Raw genomic sequence first — 18,118 nt, 5'->3', positions numbered from 1 at the left:
ACATTCTGAACTTGGGGGGGATGCTCTGCTGCATGAAGAGAGTAAGAGATCAGCCCCGGCGGTTTTGCGAGCTCTGCACCCTCACTGAGCCTGGAGGAAATGCAAACACAGCAGACAAGAAATGCACATAGACACATTACTGGAATAGATCACAGCACGCACTGTTTAGCAGCTTATTATGGAGCTCAACAGTTCATAGTGGCTCATCTTTGATTAATAAAGTCCTGACGTTGGTTTCCTTCCCCTAGAGCAGGGATGTCTGACTCATTTTCATTTTAGGGGCCACCTTGAGTCCAATTTGCACTCCAGTGGGCCAGACCAGTAAAATAATAGCATAATAACCTATAAATAATGACAACTCCCAATTTTTTCCGCTTGTTTCAGTGGGAAAAATAACATTAAATTCTGGAAATATTTACATTTACATGCTGTCCAAACAAAAAAGATGTGGATAACCTAATAACACATAAATTTCTTGAGAAAAATAAGTGCAATTTTAACAATATAATGCCTCAACTTATCATTTATACACATGTGCATTATAGATCGGATCTACAAAGGCTCAGCACATTTAGTAACAGGCAGAGTATTGTTAAAATTGTACTTAATTTTCTTGAGACATTTTAGAGGTTATTCACATTTTGTTATTAAAAGATAGTTTCTTAATATAAATAGTTTCCTAATTTATTGCAAAAAAATTATTGAATTATGAAAACATTTGCATTTACAAACTGCTTTCACAAAAAAATATGTGAACAACCTGAAAAAACTGACATTTCTAAGGAAAAATAAGTGCAATTTTAACAATATTATACTTATAACATATAATTTATACATGTGCAATACATATTGCATCTACAAGCACACAAAACATTTAGTAACAGGCAGTTCCAATAATATTATGTCTCAGCTTGTTTTTAACATAACTTAGAGATCACAGTGAGTCTTCAAATGCACAAAACATTTAGTAACAGGCAGAATATTGTTAAAATTTCTCTTATTTCTCTTGAGACATTTCAGATTGTTCATATTTGTTCAGGTTTTTCCCATTTTGTTAAAGGATATTTTGTAAATGTTAATATTTTCATAATAATGTATGGTTTTTTAAATGTTTTATTGCTATTATTAGTTTTTATTTTATGTTGTTGGCTTTTGCACTATCTTGTTTTTTTTTTTTGCACTATCCTTATGCATGGGCATGTTTTTTCTTGCACTTTTTGAATTTCCATGTGGTGGGATCACTAAAGTCGAATCTAATCCAATCTAATCTAACATTATTTGACATTTTCACATTAAATAAAGCACAATATTTGGATTTCTCATTATTTTTAGGTTATTATGGCCTTAATCGCAGTTCAACAAGTTCGGCATCCTTGACTCTTAATGTCTTCTGTGTAATTTTAGCACTTTGCAGATTTGTCCAGCGGGCCAGATTGGCCCCTTTGGTGGGCCGGTTTTGGCCCGCGGGCCGCATGTTTGACACCACTGTTCTAGAGGGATTTAAAGCTGAAGCATTGTTTTTCTTTTTTTTTTACGCCCCCAGCTCTTTAGCTCTGAACTAAGGGTCACTTTAATACTGAGGAAGTCGTGCTTTGCCGCCTTATGTGTCGCCACGGATACCAGACGTTTCTCCTCTTGCTTCCTATCACCGGTTGCAAGGAGGTGTGAAGTTAATTGAATTTGCAGTATTTTTCCCCCCTCTCCGTTGTTGTAAAATAGGTCATCTTTGTGCTCTGCGTCTCTGATGAAGCTCCCCTCGATTCTGAGAAGTTTCCTCTTTTATATTCGGGAAACCTTCGTGCGTTCACCCAGAAATATCCCAGCATCACATTAGCTCTCTGCTTTTGACCTTGAAGTTTTTTACAGCTCGATGCAGGTTGTGACGCTGCTCTTTTGGCTTCGCAGGAAGTTTTTACAGCAACACAACACGCACTGATTGTTATTATTACCACCTCTCATCTTCTGTTACATTCTGATTTTGCCATTTTTAGTCTTTTTGAAGAGATTGTGTTAGCATGGTGAAATATATGAAATCACTTGACAAAGCAGGAGAGGGTAACCTAAAAATAAATGTCAGTGTTTCATCACCCCTGGAAAGCAGCGATTATCACAGGTACATTAAACCTGACAGGGTTAGAGTATCTCAATCCAGATGTTTTTTTCCTTCTAAGACCTAATAGTTATTTTTAAACCCCTCTTGAACAATAGCACTGAAGTCTGTAAGAAGCTTTTGTTCTGAGGCTTCATGTAAGTGGTCACGTAACATTTAACCCATAAAGACCCTGTACTACTTTTGTGGCAGTTCCAAATTAAACTGATCTATTTTTTACTTTTCTTAAGAGATTTATCATCATTTTTTCTATTATTAACCCACAAAGACCCAGTGCTACTTTTATGGCAGTTCCCATATGAATTTTTCCTCGAAATTTAACCTTTCTGAAGAGATTTATCACCATTTATTGTAGTATTATTCTCTGTGTTTTGAATTGTTTCAGTAAAAATCAGGTATTTTCCAATATTTAATTCACTGATCATGTAGATGTTCATAAAAGCTCAGCTCAAAGTTGAGGGTTATTTTATCAAAATCAGAGAAAACTGAAGAAAAAGTGACTTTTTCAGTAAAATATATCATTAACTGAACATAAACCCTGTGTGTCCATCCACCGTCATTGATCCAACTCCATGGGTTTTACTGGTGAATCAATGTTGTAGAAGATGACAGTGTTTCCACGTTCACTATGGAGCCTCTGAACGTCCAAATGGGTCATATGTGATGACCATGAAAAGATGACAAACTGTATTTTACACCAATTATTTACATGTATTGATAGGATTAATGGATCGACATGTGTTAAACATTTTAGATCAGTAGATACTTCTGGTTGCCGGTGGATTTTTAGGTCTTTATGGGTTAAACTCTGTATTTTGCATTTGTAAGTGAAAATTAGGTATTTTCCAATATTTAATGTGCTGATCATGTAGGTAATTATAAAAGCTCAGATTAAAGTTGGGGGTTATACTATGAAAAAGTAACTTTTATCAGTAAAATATATCATTAACTAAACATAAAACAAGTGTCTCTATCCACTGTCACTGATCAAACTCATGGGTTTTACTGGTGAATCAACGTTGTAGAAGATGACTGTGTTTCCACGGTAACTACGGAGCCTCTGAACGTCCAAATGGGTCATATCTGATGACCGTGAAAAGATGACAAACTGCATTTTACACCAATTATTTACATGTATTGATAGGATTAATGGATTAACAGGTGTTCAACATTTTATATCAGTAGATGGTTTTGGTCTTTGGTGGATGTTTGGGTCTTTATGCGTTAAACCTGACAAAGACGAGGCAAAGTTTCGTGTCAGCATTCATGTCATTTTAGAATGACTTTATACAAGAAGCTGCGGCTCTGAAATCATTCTCAGATCACAATCCACTGTCACAATAAGCAGGAACTCTGCCCCTAGGAGATGAGTGTCACGTTTGAAATTATTGAGGTGAAATCTGTGTCTTCCAGTGAAACAAAAAAAGCGCTAAATCTGTTGTTTGGTGCGTTACAAACTTGTGTCATCAAGAAAACAGGGGTGCGTTTGCTGAGCCTACGCTAAACTTTACACACAGGGAACTTTTAAAGAGATGACTAAGGCAGTGATGTACATCTGAAATGTATCAACTGCCTCCTCGCCAGAACCGGCGTGCTCGTGTATCTCGCATCTCGAATCCATCTAAATGAGACAAATGAAGGCAAGGCTGCTCCAGTGAACAAACTAAACAGGGAGACCGAGCCAACGTTCACTGTTATTCTGAAATACCCATTGTCCTCATCTAGTAATTAGATAGGAAATGAGCGACTGGAAATCAGGAAATTAGGTATTGTAATAGCTCCCTGGCAAATACAAAGTAGGTGTTTTCTGTGATGTTTCTGGTTATAATTAGCCAACAATGAAGACGAATGCTGAAATTAGTGAAACTGAGACATCTCACTGCAACATGATCCACTTTTAAAAAACGGTAGCTTAGTGATCACTGAACAACACGGGCATTTAGTTAATCAGCCGCGTATTTTAACTGATATAAACAGAAACCAGCGGCTCAAAATTATAGTTTTTCGTGACAGTTCTTGTGTTTCTAAAGTCTTTTGATCGATGTCTTCCTGTGCTGTGGGTCTCTCCATCTCCTTTACAGCAGAGGCAGCTGCTTATTAGTCTGTCTGACTCACCATGGCTTTGTACATCTCTGAGACCCCTGTAACCCCCATGAAAGGTCTTAATATGTCATCATAGCCTTAATGCCGAGCACTTCAAAGACAGCGTGGCTATCCCAGCACCCCCTGGGTGTGGCTCTGAAGCCTGCTCACTGTGCATCACAGAGTGACAGAGTTCAGCTACAGAACACCAGGCTCCCAGAGACTCTGCAGATATTAAACAGCGCTGCTATTTTTTCAGGCTTTATGTGAGCACATAAAGGTGACATTTGCCTGCTTTTAAAACTGCTGCATTGCTGGTATGAGGACAGGGTTAGCTTGAAAAGGGGAAAACGCCTTATCTTGTTGGAGTCTGCGTGCACATACATAGAAAACAGGACTGTAGGTGGTGTTGTCGACTTCATAAAAACTTCAACACCCCTTTGTTTTGTTGAAATTTTTACTTTGTGTTTTTACATTTTTACAAGGTACAATCAAATATTCCTGAGACAAGATCAATAACAATTAAAAGAGTTAAAAAAAGACAAGAAATACACAAAAGTATTGTTACACAACTTCAATAATGTACATGAATGTACATAATAAAGAAAAAAAAGAAATAACTTGTTTTCAGGATGAACTTAACTTTCAATATCTGGCCATTAATTATCATTATTTTAAATAATAAATGTTTAAAACAGTGTGTTTTAGTAAAAAACAAAAAAGGACTTGAAGTTTTTAGCATATTTATTATCAGAAACAACTGTAAATGTCCATGACGAAACTTTTTGAGATTGTAAAAATAAACGTGCAACTATTTTAAATCTGCTTAAACATGCTTTTTGGTTTTGAACATTCAGTATCCATACTATTGCTTCATATTTTTGTTATTTCCAGGCGTTTTTTTAGCCTCCGTGGAAGTCTCTGAAGTTTGAATTTTGTGGATAGTGCAAACAATTCAGGAGTAACAGTAATCTGAATGCTGTAAAGTGCAAAATGTAGCACTGCAGAGATTCCAGTTGTTAAAGAGTTTAAACCATTCACTGGTTTTTAGATGGCTTAAGGTTGTTGAAGACTTTTGCAAGAAAACATAAAAAAAGACATCAGATTACATATATTTTTTAATCATTGTTATTCCCAAATATCAGTGCAACATTTTGGAAAAACTGGAGCAGCTTTTAAAACAAAAACTGCAGAATTAATCATGAGATCTTAAGTATTTTTGATGCTTTCCTGAGTTTAGAATGACTGGGAATGGCTTGAGTTCCTGGTAGTGTAGGAAATCCCTGTGAGGGTGATCCCTGCTGAGCTGTGATTTTTGTCCACATGACGGATGTGTGGTGGATTCCAGAGTCATGGGGAACCCGTGATGTTAAGTTTAAAGGCAGGAACAGAGAGCAGTCGATCTGAGGAGGAACATAGAGCAAAGGAAGGGGTGTAGGGATGGATTAGGTCTGAAAGATATGGGGGAGCCAGATATGGACTTGAAGGTCAGCAGCAGGAATTTGTCATGGATTGACTGATGAACTGGAAGAGTTTTGGATGATATGAAGTTTATTGGATCTACTTATGAATCCAGTATTCATGAGTGAAATTAAATTAGATTATATTAGATTAGATTAGATTAGATTAGATTAGATTAGATTAGATTAGATAGAACTTTATTGATCCTTTGGGCAGAACCCTCAGGAAATTGAAGTTCCAAAAGCAGCATAACACCGAATGTACACACAAGAATTAAGCAATAAAAAAGCAATGCAATAATAATAATAATAATAATAATAATAATAATAATAAGTAGCTTATTATGTTATATTATAGTATGCAAAATATGTATGTGAATGGAGTATAAAAATCACAGAATAAAAGTTATAATAAAGTAATAATGGTAATAGTCATTTATGCAGAATTATGTGTTGTTTCTTTGAATTCTCTTGTGTTTCTTATTTCTGACTCAGACTCTTTGACATACAAACGCTTTACAAACCAAATATGTAGCTCTCGTACTGCTTTAACATCATATTTATTCCCAGTTACTCACAGAATGCATCAAGTCAAGGAAATATATCAAAGAGAAAGCTGAATCCAATTACCAGCTTTAGATTCCCTTCTAAACGGCTAAATCTGAAAACACCTATTTTTTATCTCTACTTATGTTGCCTGTGACTAAATTGTAGTAGATTTGCTGTACGTAACTTAAGAGTATGTGTTATTAGCATATTAACTACATGGTCGTGTAGTTACATGAGTGACCTTGTTCATGATACTCACCACCATGGTGAGTGTGTAAAGTGTGTATATTCTAGTTCATTGCCCCGGCTTGCATCCATGAAATGATGTTGTATATTGAGTGTAAGACCTCCAAGTTGCTTCAGGGCATTTCCTCTGGTTATTTCTGAGTAGAAATCGACCCGTAGTGGAGTTATAAAAGCTTGTATAACAATGATACTTGATAGTCGGTAGTGTAGTGGTTAGCATTTCCACATCATAGCTGGGTCTGTGTTCCATTCCCAGTAAGACTGGACTTTTCTATGATGGGTTTTCCAGTTCTGTCCAGTTACTCCTGCCATTAAGATCAGATAGATAAATTGGAGAAATCTGCTTCATACTGGGAAAACTGGGTCAACTATGTCACACCCTATAGGCCTGATTTTGTTTTCACCAATCAGTGATTGTGTTGTATGGAAAAGATCACTCCCTTGTACATAGTTTTTTGTTTTGTTTTGTTTCGTTTTTTACTCTCTCTTTATTTGGTTATCTGCCTTTCTTTTCAGTGTCTGGACATAAAACAAAAATATAATTTTGGCTCTTAGAGCAGACAACTTATGTATGATATATGTAAATATGTACCAGATGCGAATGTCAGATAATGAATATCAACAAAATATACATTTGAAAAAAAGTAATAATAATCAGGTATATATAGGTTAATTCTCCTGTTAGTGAACAAATTACTGATGAAGATCTGGAGCTGGTTCAAAGTACTTTCATTGTTAGATTAGTGCTAATGCTAATTGCTAATGCTAATGGTAGGTGCTGGCTGTGTGTATTAAAATGAGTAAAATGCAGAGATAGTAAAGTGAGTTAACCTTTTTCTTTTATCCTTAATAAGTGCCTAATCATCTGATGTAACTCCTGCTTCCACCCCCAAAAATGTGGTGGTCCATCTCTAATACAAAGCCCCTGAACTGTAACTTTTAGCTATTACTTGCCAACTCCTAACCATTGGCCTTTTGAGAGACTAAAGATAATAAATCATCAACAAGCACACCAGCTGAGACTTCGACAGGTCAGAGTCCTCAACATAAACATCCCATCAGACACATTTCAGGCCAGAAACCACTTTCACTTTATTTCCAGTCTTACGTCACCCTCTTAGATCTGGTCTTTTCTGCCAAATCCAGGGAAACCTATCTATCTCTAGCTTCTGGATACTGAAGTGACTCTATTAGTTGTGGGTAGGTAGAAAAAAGAAGCCCCAGGTGTGTTTCTGACTCACTGTTGATGAATTGCAGGGTGCCTTCTGGCATTTAATCACTTATTTACATTTTTATAAATAGCTCAGAGCACTCATATTATTACTGCTGTTGCCACACATGGCTACGACTCTGCTTTTTTTGGTTTGTGATTCCTGCTTCAGAGACGGGGGGGAGTAATAAACAGTGTTATGACTTTATCCTGCTTTCCACACTTGCCTTTTAAAGGATTACTTTGGATTTTGTAGTGGGGGTGTATCAGTCTAATGGTGTTTTACCTGCAGTAGTTGGTGGTCTATGTGTACCCATTACTAAGAGAACAGCAACATACTGCTGTGGAGGAGAGAAGCAACTAAACATATATATTTTAGCCACCTTAAATCTAAAAACAACCATCAATATGTAATATATCCAATAATATTTTCACTGCCTCAATGTTATTGTGAAACTCTTGTGATTTCAAACTATTGCACTGCAGCAAACTCACACAAAAACACACAAAAATAGCCAATCATGGCAGTAGGAAACCAACAACTCTGTTCTGTGAGGTAAAATAGCTATTTTTCTTTAGAGTCCAGTGGCAATGATGCGAGCTTTAATTGCTGGAAAATTAAAACCAGTGAAAATTTCCTAAATTTAACCCATAAGGACCCAGTGTGACTTTTGTGGCAGTTCCTAAATTATTATTTTTTCTCTATTTAATCTTTCCTAAGTGATTTATCACCATTTATTGTAATATTATCCTCTGAATTTTGTATTTTTTCCAGTGAAAATTATCTATTTTCCTTGGTTTAATTGACTGATCATGTAGATGTTCTTAAGAGCTCAGAGTAAATTCAGAGGTTATTATATCAAGGCAGAGAAAACTGAAGAAAAAGTGAGTTTTTCAGCAAAGATATTAATAGCTGAACATAAAAACAAGTATGTCCATCCACTGTCACTGATCCAACTCCATGGGCTTTACTGGTAAATCAGTGTTGTAGAAGATGACGGTGTTTCCACAGTAACTACGGAGCCTCTGAACGTCCAAATGGGTCATATCTGATGACCATGAATAGATGAAAAACTGTATTTTACACCAATTATTTACATGGATTAATAGAATTAGTGGATTAGAGGTTTAGATCAGTAGATGCTTTAGGCTGATTGGTGGATGTTTCGGTCAATATGGGTTAACATACTCTTCAAGCAATAATGAATTAAGTGGCTTTACATAGACAGATAAAACTAGCAAATAGTTGAATATAATAAAATAAAAGTGAAATGCAGTATCAAGAGTGCAAAAACAGTCATATTCGATCTTTTACAAACACTTAATTTTGCTTATTTTTCAGTGTTTTGTGCAAAAAAGACAAGAAAAAAATCATCTGAAGGCACATTAGTCAGGTGAAGACTTGCATTATTATTGAGAAAAAAACCTACAACCCCCCCCCCCTTATCTATTTTTCTTTGTTGTGCGTTTTTATTGACCAGTAAAGTCCACAGTTTTAGCTTTTAAAATGTAACGATTTTAGCACTTAAAAATATATTTACCAAATTTAACACATATTTACCAAATATGCAGCGAGATGTTCCTGGAATAAAATGAAGAAAGGTGTTGTATCTACAGTTTTTACTCTCAGCCGTCGCCACAGGGTAGTGTCATCAGTTCATCATCTGTCTGTCTGTCCGTCCGTCCATCCGTCTGTATGTGCAAAAACTTTGGTGTGGACTGAAGGCCAAGGGGTTTCAAGTGTGGGCACGTTATGTTTCCATGATGCAGTAGATCAATTCACAATACATATATGGTGTGTATTATTTCACTGGTGGTCTATTCTCTTTTGATTGGTTTGGTCTGGTTGCCATGGTGATATGCAGAGAATGGGTCACGTGAGTACCGGGGATGACAGCCGTAGGTTATATAGGGGGCTGAATCACCTGCACGAGGGAGGAGAGAGGCAAGTTGCGTAGCCGTAATTTTTGTTGACCGCCTTTTGTTTAGTTTAATTTCTTTTGTTACACATTCACAAACAGTGCACCTTTTCCATCCTCTGTGCGTGTGTAATCAGAAAGCTGCTGTAGTAGCCGTTAGTTTTTCATTAAGTGACATGAAACTTACCTGGACTCAGCGTGCTTCTTAGAAAGTGCTGTAGCGTGTCACACAAATATACAGGACCTAGTCTCTACCTCTCCAGTGACTTTAAAAGGGCTGGAAAGTCGCAACATTTGGAATCGACACTAAAATATCATGCAACTGTTACTTTTAGGTTCTGATTTTTGCGATTTTATGCTGTTACAGAATTAAACTTCTCTAAATGTCCGCATTCGACTCACTTGATGTAGCGTTTCTTACAAGAGGCAAACTTTCTCAAAAGGCAAATGTAATGAAACCACAGAATGTTCATGTTTTCAACCTTGACACTTGATTTTTTCCACAATGAGCGTATCGCTGTGCAGCCACCAAGCACAATGCTGTTGCCATGCCGCCACTCAGTTGTATTCAATCATCCTCAGGTCTATAAAAAGATGTGGGTATCCTGGGAGACGTGAATCTTGCCTTAGCTTTCACTCTGTTTTTTTTTTTTTTTTTTTTTTTTCATTTCGGCTCACAACACTTCTCGCTGCTCTCCTCCTTTTTCGACCACTTGTCTCCCCCTCCCTGCTCCTCCACCTCCTCCTCCTCCTCTTCCTCCTCCTCTTCCTCCCAGCTTCTCCTCTTCTATCTCGGCCTCGCTCTCTCCTCCGTGAACTCCCAGCGGTGATGATGAAGGTGCTCAATATCAGGGGAAATCCTCGCAGGGTGTCTGTAGCCTGCTTTCATTTATCTTCCAGTGCCAGAGCTTTGGTTTTGTGGAACACAGCTCAGTAACTAACACTCATCCAGGCGACCAGAGCGTGTACTTTCCCTGTCATACACTTTAAGAAACGTCTTTCTATGTTGGAATATTTTTTTTTTCTCTTGTTAATAGGCCCGCCGTGTGTTAAAAACGTACGTAAATAAAACATGCAGTGTTTGAGTTTATTACAAACGGTTGCATCACGTAACTGAATTGGAGTTGCGTGCCAGCTGAGTGAAGTCAGATGCTGCGGTGGAAGGGCAGTCGACCCTCAGAGGAAAGGAAGAAAGGCATGCAGCCCCCGAGGAATCGGAGGTTAACACGCGCACACTGGCTTCCCTTTATAGGCCAGACTGTACTGTATTTCACACACTTCTTTGTATTCTCTGCCCTCTTGTTCCTTTATTTCTGGGCCTTTAAAGTTCCTGTTCTTCAGATGAGGCATGTGATGCTCTCTGCAGTTTTTAAACCTGCAAATGCACCACTCTGACTGGAAACCGATTCATATAAACACTTGAATTAAATCCCCCCTAATGTGGTTTCTTTATTTGTTTTTACTTATTCATGAGCGCGAACCTTCAACAGTATTTCTCACTTATAGCAGTGCAGTAGTCGGCGAACATTTTTTACAGTTGCCATGGGAAAGAAAATGTGCACTATTACCACAGCTGACTCTTACATTTCTCCTGGGTTTCGGGTGAGTTATTGTGCAATTTTTCACCGCCTTACCAAGCCAAAGCTGGCATGTTGTAGTGAAACACCGGCTTCTGAAGTTACCAGTGATTTTAACCAGCAGAGGAAAAGAAAAATCAGTCAAATGCTCCATCCTGGAGGCTTGACGTTGCCTCCTTTTTTTTTTTTTTTTTTTTTTTTTTTTTTGCCAGATATAGTCAGCGGAGCTTGCTGACACTGACTGTGGCTCTGGGGTTTCCTAATTACTAGTTTGCAGCAGTTTCAGGCTCTCTCTCCTCTGCTTCCATCCCTCTACCTGGGCTGCCTCTGTTGTGTTTAGACTTTGTTATTCGCTTGCTGCATGCACTGTGCAGCAGTGATCTCGGAGAGGTGCATTGCGTCTGTGTGTGCGTCATAGGTGGAGAGGTAAACATCCATCACGTACACACATATATGTAGGGTTTCTGCATGCTTTTTCATTGCCGTGTTTGATCTACCTTCGCTAAGATGTGTGGGCGTTGCTGGGAACAGATGTCATAGCAACAGCCTTCCCTGATAATGTTTAGTGTTACCTGGATGAGGTTGCAGTGAAATATACACATTCTGTACTCGCATACAGATTACATAAGGTGTTTTTTTGTTTTTTTTGTTTTTTTTTTCAGATGACACTCAGTTCAACTCATCTTGTGTAAAGTTTAAATAGTGTGAAGCTTCCATGTGCATTGTTCTCTGTCCAACAATACACAGTGAATATCCCACATTGTGTCTGAACATGAATGTAAGACTTATTGCAGAAAACCAGGCTGGTATTTCTAAAGCGGAGCTACCTTGAGAAGACAAGATAGCTAAGCGTGACACTATAGAAACAAAAATGCTAAAATGTGTCAATGCGATCATTTCTTTTATTTCTCTGGCGGCACAGTTTTTCATGGACTTGGTGGAAGAGTCGAAGCCAAGGATGAACCTCTAATGTTATGAAGCAGATGCATAGAAATGAATGGAGCTCCGAAGTCTTTAACCGAAGGTAGCATTATTTTTGTCCATTTGACCTGTCGATGGACGATTCCATCTGCAAGCATTCCGAACAAATTTGAACAAGCACACAGGAGAGGGTGGAAGTCAAATATAATGTAATTATAGTAGGAGAACACAGAGTTACGTACAGAGATGTCGAAGGGATGTGCCTCCCCAAATGGCCAGAGAACATGGCTTTTAAAGCACACCTGTGCACATATTTTGGTCCATATTTGGTATTTCCCTCAATTTATTTTGTTCTCAGGTTCAGGTATTTATGTTACACTCCATAAGCATTTTCCTTACAGTGCACACAATATATTTTACAGCTCCAGAAGCCAGAATAGTCTTTATTGTCATTGTGTGTGCAATGAAATTAGGATTGTTAACCCAGTCAGTGCAACAATATGAGTAAAAAAACCAACAAGTAAAAAAATAAGAATAAAGCGAATATGAAATTACTAGTTAGTTTAAAATGTTCAATCAGATTAATCACAGGGTTGCTGTGGATTCATTTCGATTAATCATGATTAAATATCATTAATTTTTAATCTATATTAATCTTGTTTCATTTTGCATGATTAAACAGACTCAGGAAAGAAGGGAATATAAATGCACTTAATGTGTTTGTCGCAAGCTGGGTGATGCTTTCGCGTGTTAATTGGTGTAAAGTGCTAACAGAATCCTCGACCAGCGTATGCTTTGTGTTAATGTATATTAAGCTTGAAGGGCTTATGTGAAAAGAAAACTCCTTCCTTCAGAGTGTGTATAATATTTTATGTTGGTCGACTGTTCCGTCTTGGTTTTTTCTGTCCTCATATTTCCATCCAGAGGGCCAACGTGCTGTTTAGTGTCTTCCATCCTTACTGGTTGATTCTGCTGCCTGTCACTACCAGATCATCTGTCCATTTGCACATGGGCGACTGTAACTCTTCTTGGTCAAACTGCCCGAAATGCGTTGGCAGACACATTCAGATTCATTCTGTGCTGCAGATGGGTTAATTGCATTAACATTTTTAAATTAGATTAATCATGATGATGGATTAATCCGTATTAACAAGTTAATTTTCGACAAGCCTACAAAGTAAAACAAATTAAAAGGTAAAGTAAGAAAATAGAATATATACACACTTGAAAATCCTCGGCCTGACTTATCAGGCACACTACTGCCATCCAGTAGCCTGACTTATCAGTGCATGGCAGAGTTTTTGGACAGACGGATGAATGGCCAACAAATGACAAAGGGTAAAAACCACACTGTCTCCTTGTCAGACTGTTGGTGAAAACATATAAGCTAACAGTAGCTACTTAGCATGCCACTGTGGTATCAGCTCTTCAGCACCACCTTCTGGTCTCCAAATCCTAGAGCGGATTTCTTAGTCATGGAGGTAGAAGTTAGGTACATGTTTAGTGAATTTTGTTATTTTTAACTTTGCTGTTTTGTATTTCAACTAATAAAAAACAGTGCTTTTGCTAATTTTGCATCTTATCAGGTAATGTTATAATTTTCTGATCTGTGGTTAAATTGTTAAAAAAAAACTTAACTGACTTAATTTAGTAATTGATTGTAATGAATCCAATAGTTTTCTCAAAGAACAAGTTCATCCAGGGAACTTGAGTCTCTCCTCTCATTTGACTCCATTCACAGAAATCGTCCTCTGTTCTTCCTGTGAAGACCCCAAGGATGTGATATCTTTGAAACCTTCTGTATTTAGTTAGATCATCTTTGCTTAAACACTGGAGAGCCTCAGGTGATCTGAATAGTTACGGTTTAATCAAAGAGTATAGGAGCAATGAGGTGAAATTCCTTTTTTTTTTTTTTTTTGCTGCTTTCATTGTAAAATGGCAGAGGTGTAGCCCTGCTGAAACACACTGATGAAACCACTGAATATTACTTTTTATCCATGTAAGTTGTTTGACAGTAGGAAAGAGAATAGACAAAGAGATTAGAGGAAAAAGGTGAAACTGTGGTCGTTTTTGAGAAACACTTTCAGGCCATAATGGTGGGAAAATGGCTGTTTCAATGGAATGATTTATTCAGTTTTACTGCTGACAATCTAAGGTTTTTGGTTGAAGTTGTATGAAACCAACAGTAGTTGAACTCCAGACTGTTTTTTGGTAAATATTTCAGTATGCAAGCATAAATATCCCATAATGCAATGAGGCCATAACAACAGACGACAGCTGGTTACCAACATTTCATTACATTTATTTATACAAAAGTATGTTGAACATTAACATAGAAATTGTGTATGTTGACCATCGCTTTCAGATGGACTCTAAGACTTTTGTTACCATGGTGACAGTCAGTTAAACTCACATGTGGCGCCAGATGTCAAAGGAAGAAAAACATATCTTCTCATTTTTTATGGAACATTCAGTGATAGTTGTGGAACAATATGAATGATAAATGAAGTAGACTGTTACCTTGGATGGAGGTCTCACTCTCTGAATGCACTTTTGTTTTGCTGTTTTTTGTTTTTTATGTGCAATCAACAGCTCATTTGTATGCACACTATGACTCCCACAAACACATTCAGAAAAAATCTACTCCAAGGCAAATTATATCAGTGGAAGAGATAATCTAATGTAAACGCCATTCTGCAGACTGATGCCCCATCCACGCTAATGTAGATATTTGGCTAAACAGATGTTTTATTCCTCTGTTTCTTTCAATTCTGTCCACATAACAACACAAAAATGACTCTAAACTGGTCGAAGTTCTCATGCGGATAGTCCACTGGTTTAAACACCTGGATTTGATGTTTCAGGTGCAGCTTAATTACACAAAACAGTAACAGACATGAACAAAATGGGGTGAGACATCATTGATTAACAATCTCAGAAAACACAGATACACACAAAGCAGAGCTGTCTTTATTTTAAACACTCTTATGACACTTTCAGGTCATTTTTGGCAATTTCAAAGCAGAAATGTCACATATAGCTCCTTTAAAACGGGTCTGAAACTTATATTTTGAAAATGGAAGTAGCATTTTTATAGCTTTTACCTGAAGTTTTACAGTCTTTGACCTTTCCCATGGATATTTTATTAGACAATAATATAAAAATGTTTGGGTTATTCCTTCAAAAGTGCTGGTTTTCTAAAAATGAAGGCATATTTTGGTCATTTTTGGGTATTTTAAAGTAGAAACACTGCATATATCATAGGTCATACATTGATTTATACACCTGGATTTGATGTTTCAGGTGCAGCTTTGTTACACAAAACAGTAACAGATACGAAAAGAATGGGGTGAGACACCAGTGATTAACAACCTCTGAACACACAGATACACACTAGAGTTCTCTAACAACACTCTCAGGTCATTTTTGGTTATTTCAAAGCAGAAATATTGCATATAGCTCCTTTAAAACTGCTCCGAAACTTACATTTTGGAAATGGAAGTAGCATTGGTAGATTTGTTAGCATTTTTATATCTTTTAGCTGAAGTTTTACTGTCTGTAACCTTTCTCCTGGGTATTTTATGGGACAATAATATAAAAATGTTTGGATTATTCCTTTAAAAGTGTTGCCTTTCTAAAAATGAAGCCACATTCTGGTCATTTTTGACTATTTTAAAGTAGAAACACTGCATATATCATGGGTCATACATTGATTTACACATCTGGATTTGTTTCAGGTGCAGCTTTATTACACAAAACAATAACAGACTCAAACAAAATGGGGTGAGACACCACTGATTAACAATCTCTAGGTTTTCCCTGAACACACATATACACACAAACCAGAGTTTTAAGAGTGGCCACTTTGGAATGAATGTCTAAACATTTCAATTTTTATGATCTAAAATGTTGTGCACATATGGTGAAGAGGCTCAGACGTAGACATTTTGCAAAACATCTGCAGGTAGGCATGAAATATGTAACTTTATTTTCTCTCCACAATCATCTGGCGACCCCTGAACTGATCCTTCAGGTTGAGAACCACCAGATTCTTCCTCTAATGAATAAAGATGCAGCATAAGGAGCCTTTCATGCCCTCTTACGCCTTAACCGTGTGGCCTTTCTCCACCAGATCCCACACCTGGCTGAAGGAGTGCGTATCCACGGAGAGAAGGTCACCGAGGCGCTGAGGCCTTTCCATGACCGACTGGAGGCCTGCTTCAAGCAACTCCGCGAGAAAGTGGAGAAACAGTACGGGGTCAAGACTCTGGTGGGTGTTTTCACCTTTATGTGACTTTTCCTTAACCCTGTAAAACCTGACCCATCAAAAAGTAGCCACAGAATTCTAATTATGTGGAATTGAGATGTTTATTAGTCCTCTTAACAATATCCAACCGAAACATTTTGCCATAGTATTTTGTTTGATATATTTTTGTAACACATTTGATACATTGGATGTTTTTATAAAATACCTTATATACCTGCAGTGTCAAATTTGATACACAAATTTTTAACACATTTTAATTGTACTATAAAGAATCAGTTAAGATAAGATACGATAAGATTTTATTGATTCCACCATGGGGAAATTTCACAGTTAACAGCAGCAAGGTAGAACATACAAGTGCAAAGTAAAAGACAGATTTAAAAAAAAAAAAAAAACACACACACACAGGTGAGGAATGAAATATTAAAGAAAATGAGAAATTTAGTATTTATATTAATATTTATATAAACAGACAATTAAAATTAAACATTTTTGAAATTTAAATATCAAGTAACTATGCATTGTTTCAGTATATGAAGTACTTATTAAAAAAAAAAAAAAAAAAAGAATAACAATATAAATGTTCTTCTAAATGTAACTTTTTGAAAATTACCAAAGACTTTTCTGCCAAAAAGTGTGTGGATGATTTAACGATAGCAGCCATATTGAAAAAGGCAACAACAAAAAAAACTTCCATTGGCTGCAGTGGGATGATAATCCACCAGGAGGCAGAAAACATGTATCAGGTCATATACAACAGGTTTTTAAGGCAAGTATTGATCTTGTTGATAAGTTAGAGATCTAAGAACCTGCCGTAGAAAATGTGATACAAATGATTTTATGGAAAAGTGCTTTGGAATTCAACACTTATGTAAATTTTCATCAGAAACGTAATGAAATCTGCTTGAAAGCGATTCTGAGTAATGCAATGTTGAAAATAATAATGTTAAAAATGATACACACATTTTTAACTGTACTATAAAGAATCAGTTATTGCATAACTATGCATTGTTTCAGTATATGAAGTACTTATTTAAAAAAAAAAACAACAACAATATAAATGTTCTTAATTTTTTGAAAATTACCAAAGATTTTCCTGCAAAAAGTGTGTATGATTTAATGATAGGGGCCATATTGAAAAAGGCATAAAAAAAAACAATAACAAAAAAAAAAAAACATTGCAGTGAAATGATAATCCACAAAGGGCCAGAAATCACGTATCGGGTCATATGCAACAGGTTTTTAAGGCAACTATTGATCTTGTTGACAAGATAGAGATCTCAGAACCTTCTGTAGCAAATATGACACAAATGGTTTTATAGGGTTAACATGAAAAGCGCTTTGGAATTCAACACTTATGTAAATTTTCATCAGAAACTAATGAAATCTGCTTGAAAGGGATTCTGAGAATAATGCGAGTTCAGAAGTCTGCGCTGTAGGATTTCAGCCCAGAGGTTTCTTCTGTTTCATACTCTCATTTGTGGTTTAATAATTACACAGAACAGTTTTTGTCCTCCACATCTGAGGTAATCTGTCTGCTTTAAAGTGTCAGAATTGGCTCAGAAGGCGTATATCAGCCTTAAGTAGTGGTTTTAGCTGAAGTCAGCTCATGTGTGGTGAGGTGCTGCCAGGGACTACCTCCCGTCTCCGTCCTCCTTTACAGATTTAATTGTTGCTTGGCCAAGCTTTTCCCTCAATCTTGCCTGAAGTAAAGGGGACCTCGTTCAATTTAGAGGGAGAGGGTGGTGACCTTTCTGAAGAGAGAAAAGCCATCACT

General features: G+C 36.9%; 1 protein-coding gene across 3 annotated transcripts in view; it reads left to right on the top strand.

Moving 5' to 3' along the window:
• dock1 (dedicator of cytokinesis 1) overlaps positions 1 to 18,118 on the top strand; it is a 506,089-nt gene that overhangs the window by 470,217 nt on the left and 17,754 nt on the right. For all 3 annotated transcript variants that reach the window (XM_030163232.1, XM_030163231.1, XM_030163230.1), the window contains one exon: positions 16,207 to 16,344. In XM_030163232.1, coding sequence (XP_030019092.1) covers positions 16,207 to 16,344 — 138 coding nt within the window. The remainder of the gene's footprint in view (positions 1 to 16,206; positions 16,345 to 18,118) is intronic.

Source organism: Sphaeramia orbicularis, chromosome 19 (assembly GCF_902148855.1).
Source record: "Sphaeramia orbicularis chromosome 19, fSphaOr1.1, whole genome shotgun sequence".
NCBI lineage: Eukaryota > Metazoa > Chordata > Actinopteri > Kurtiformes > Apogonidae > Sphaeramia > Sphaeramia orbicularis.
The sequence above is the reverse complement of the archived record's forward strand: the minus strand, read 5'-3'. Positions and strand labels throughout refer to the sequence as shown.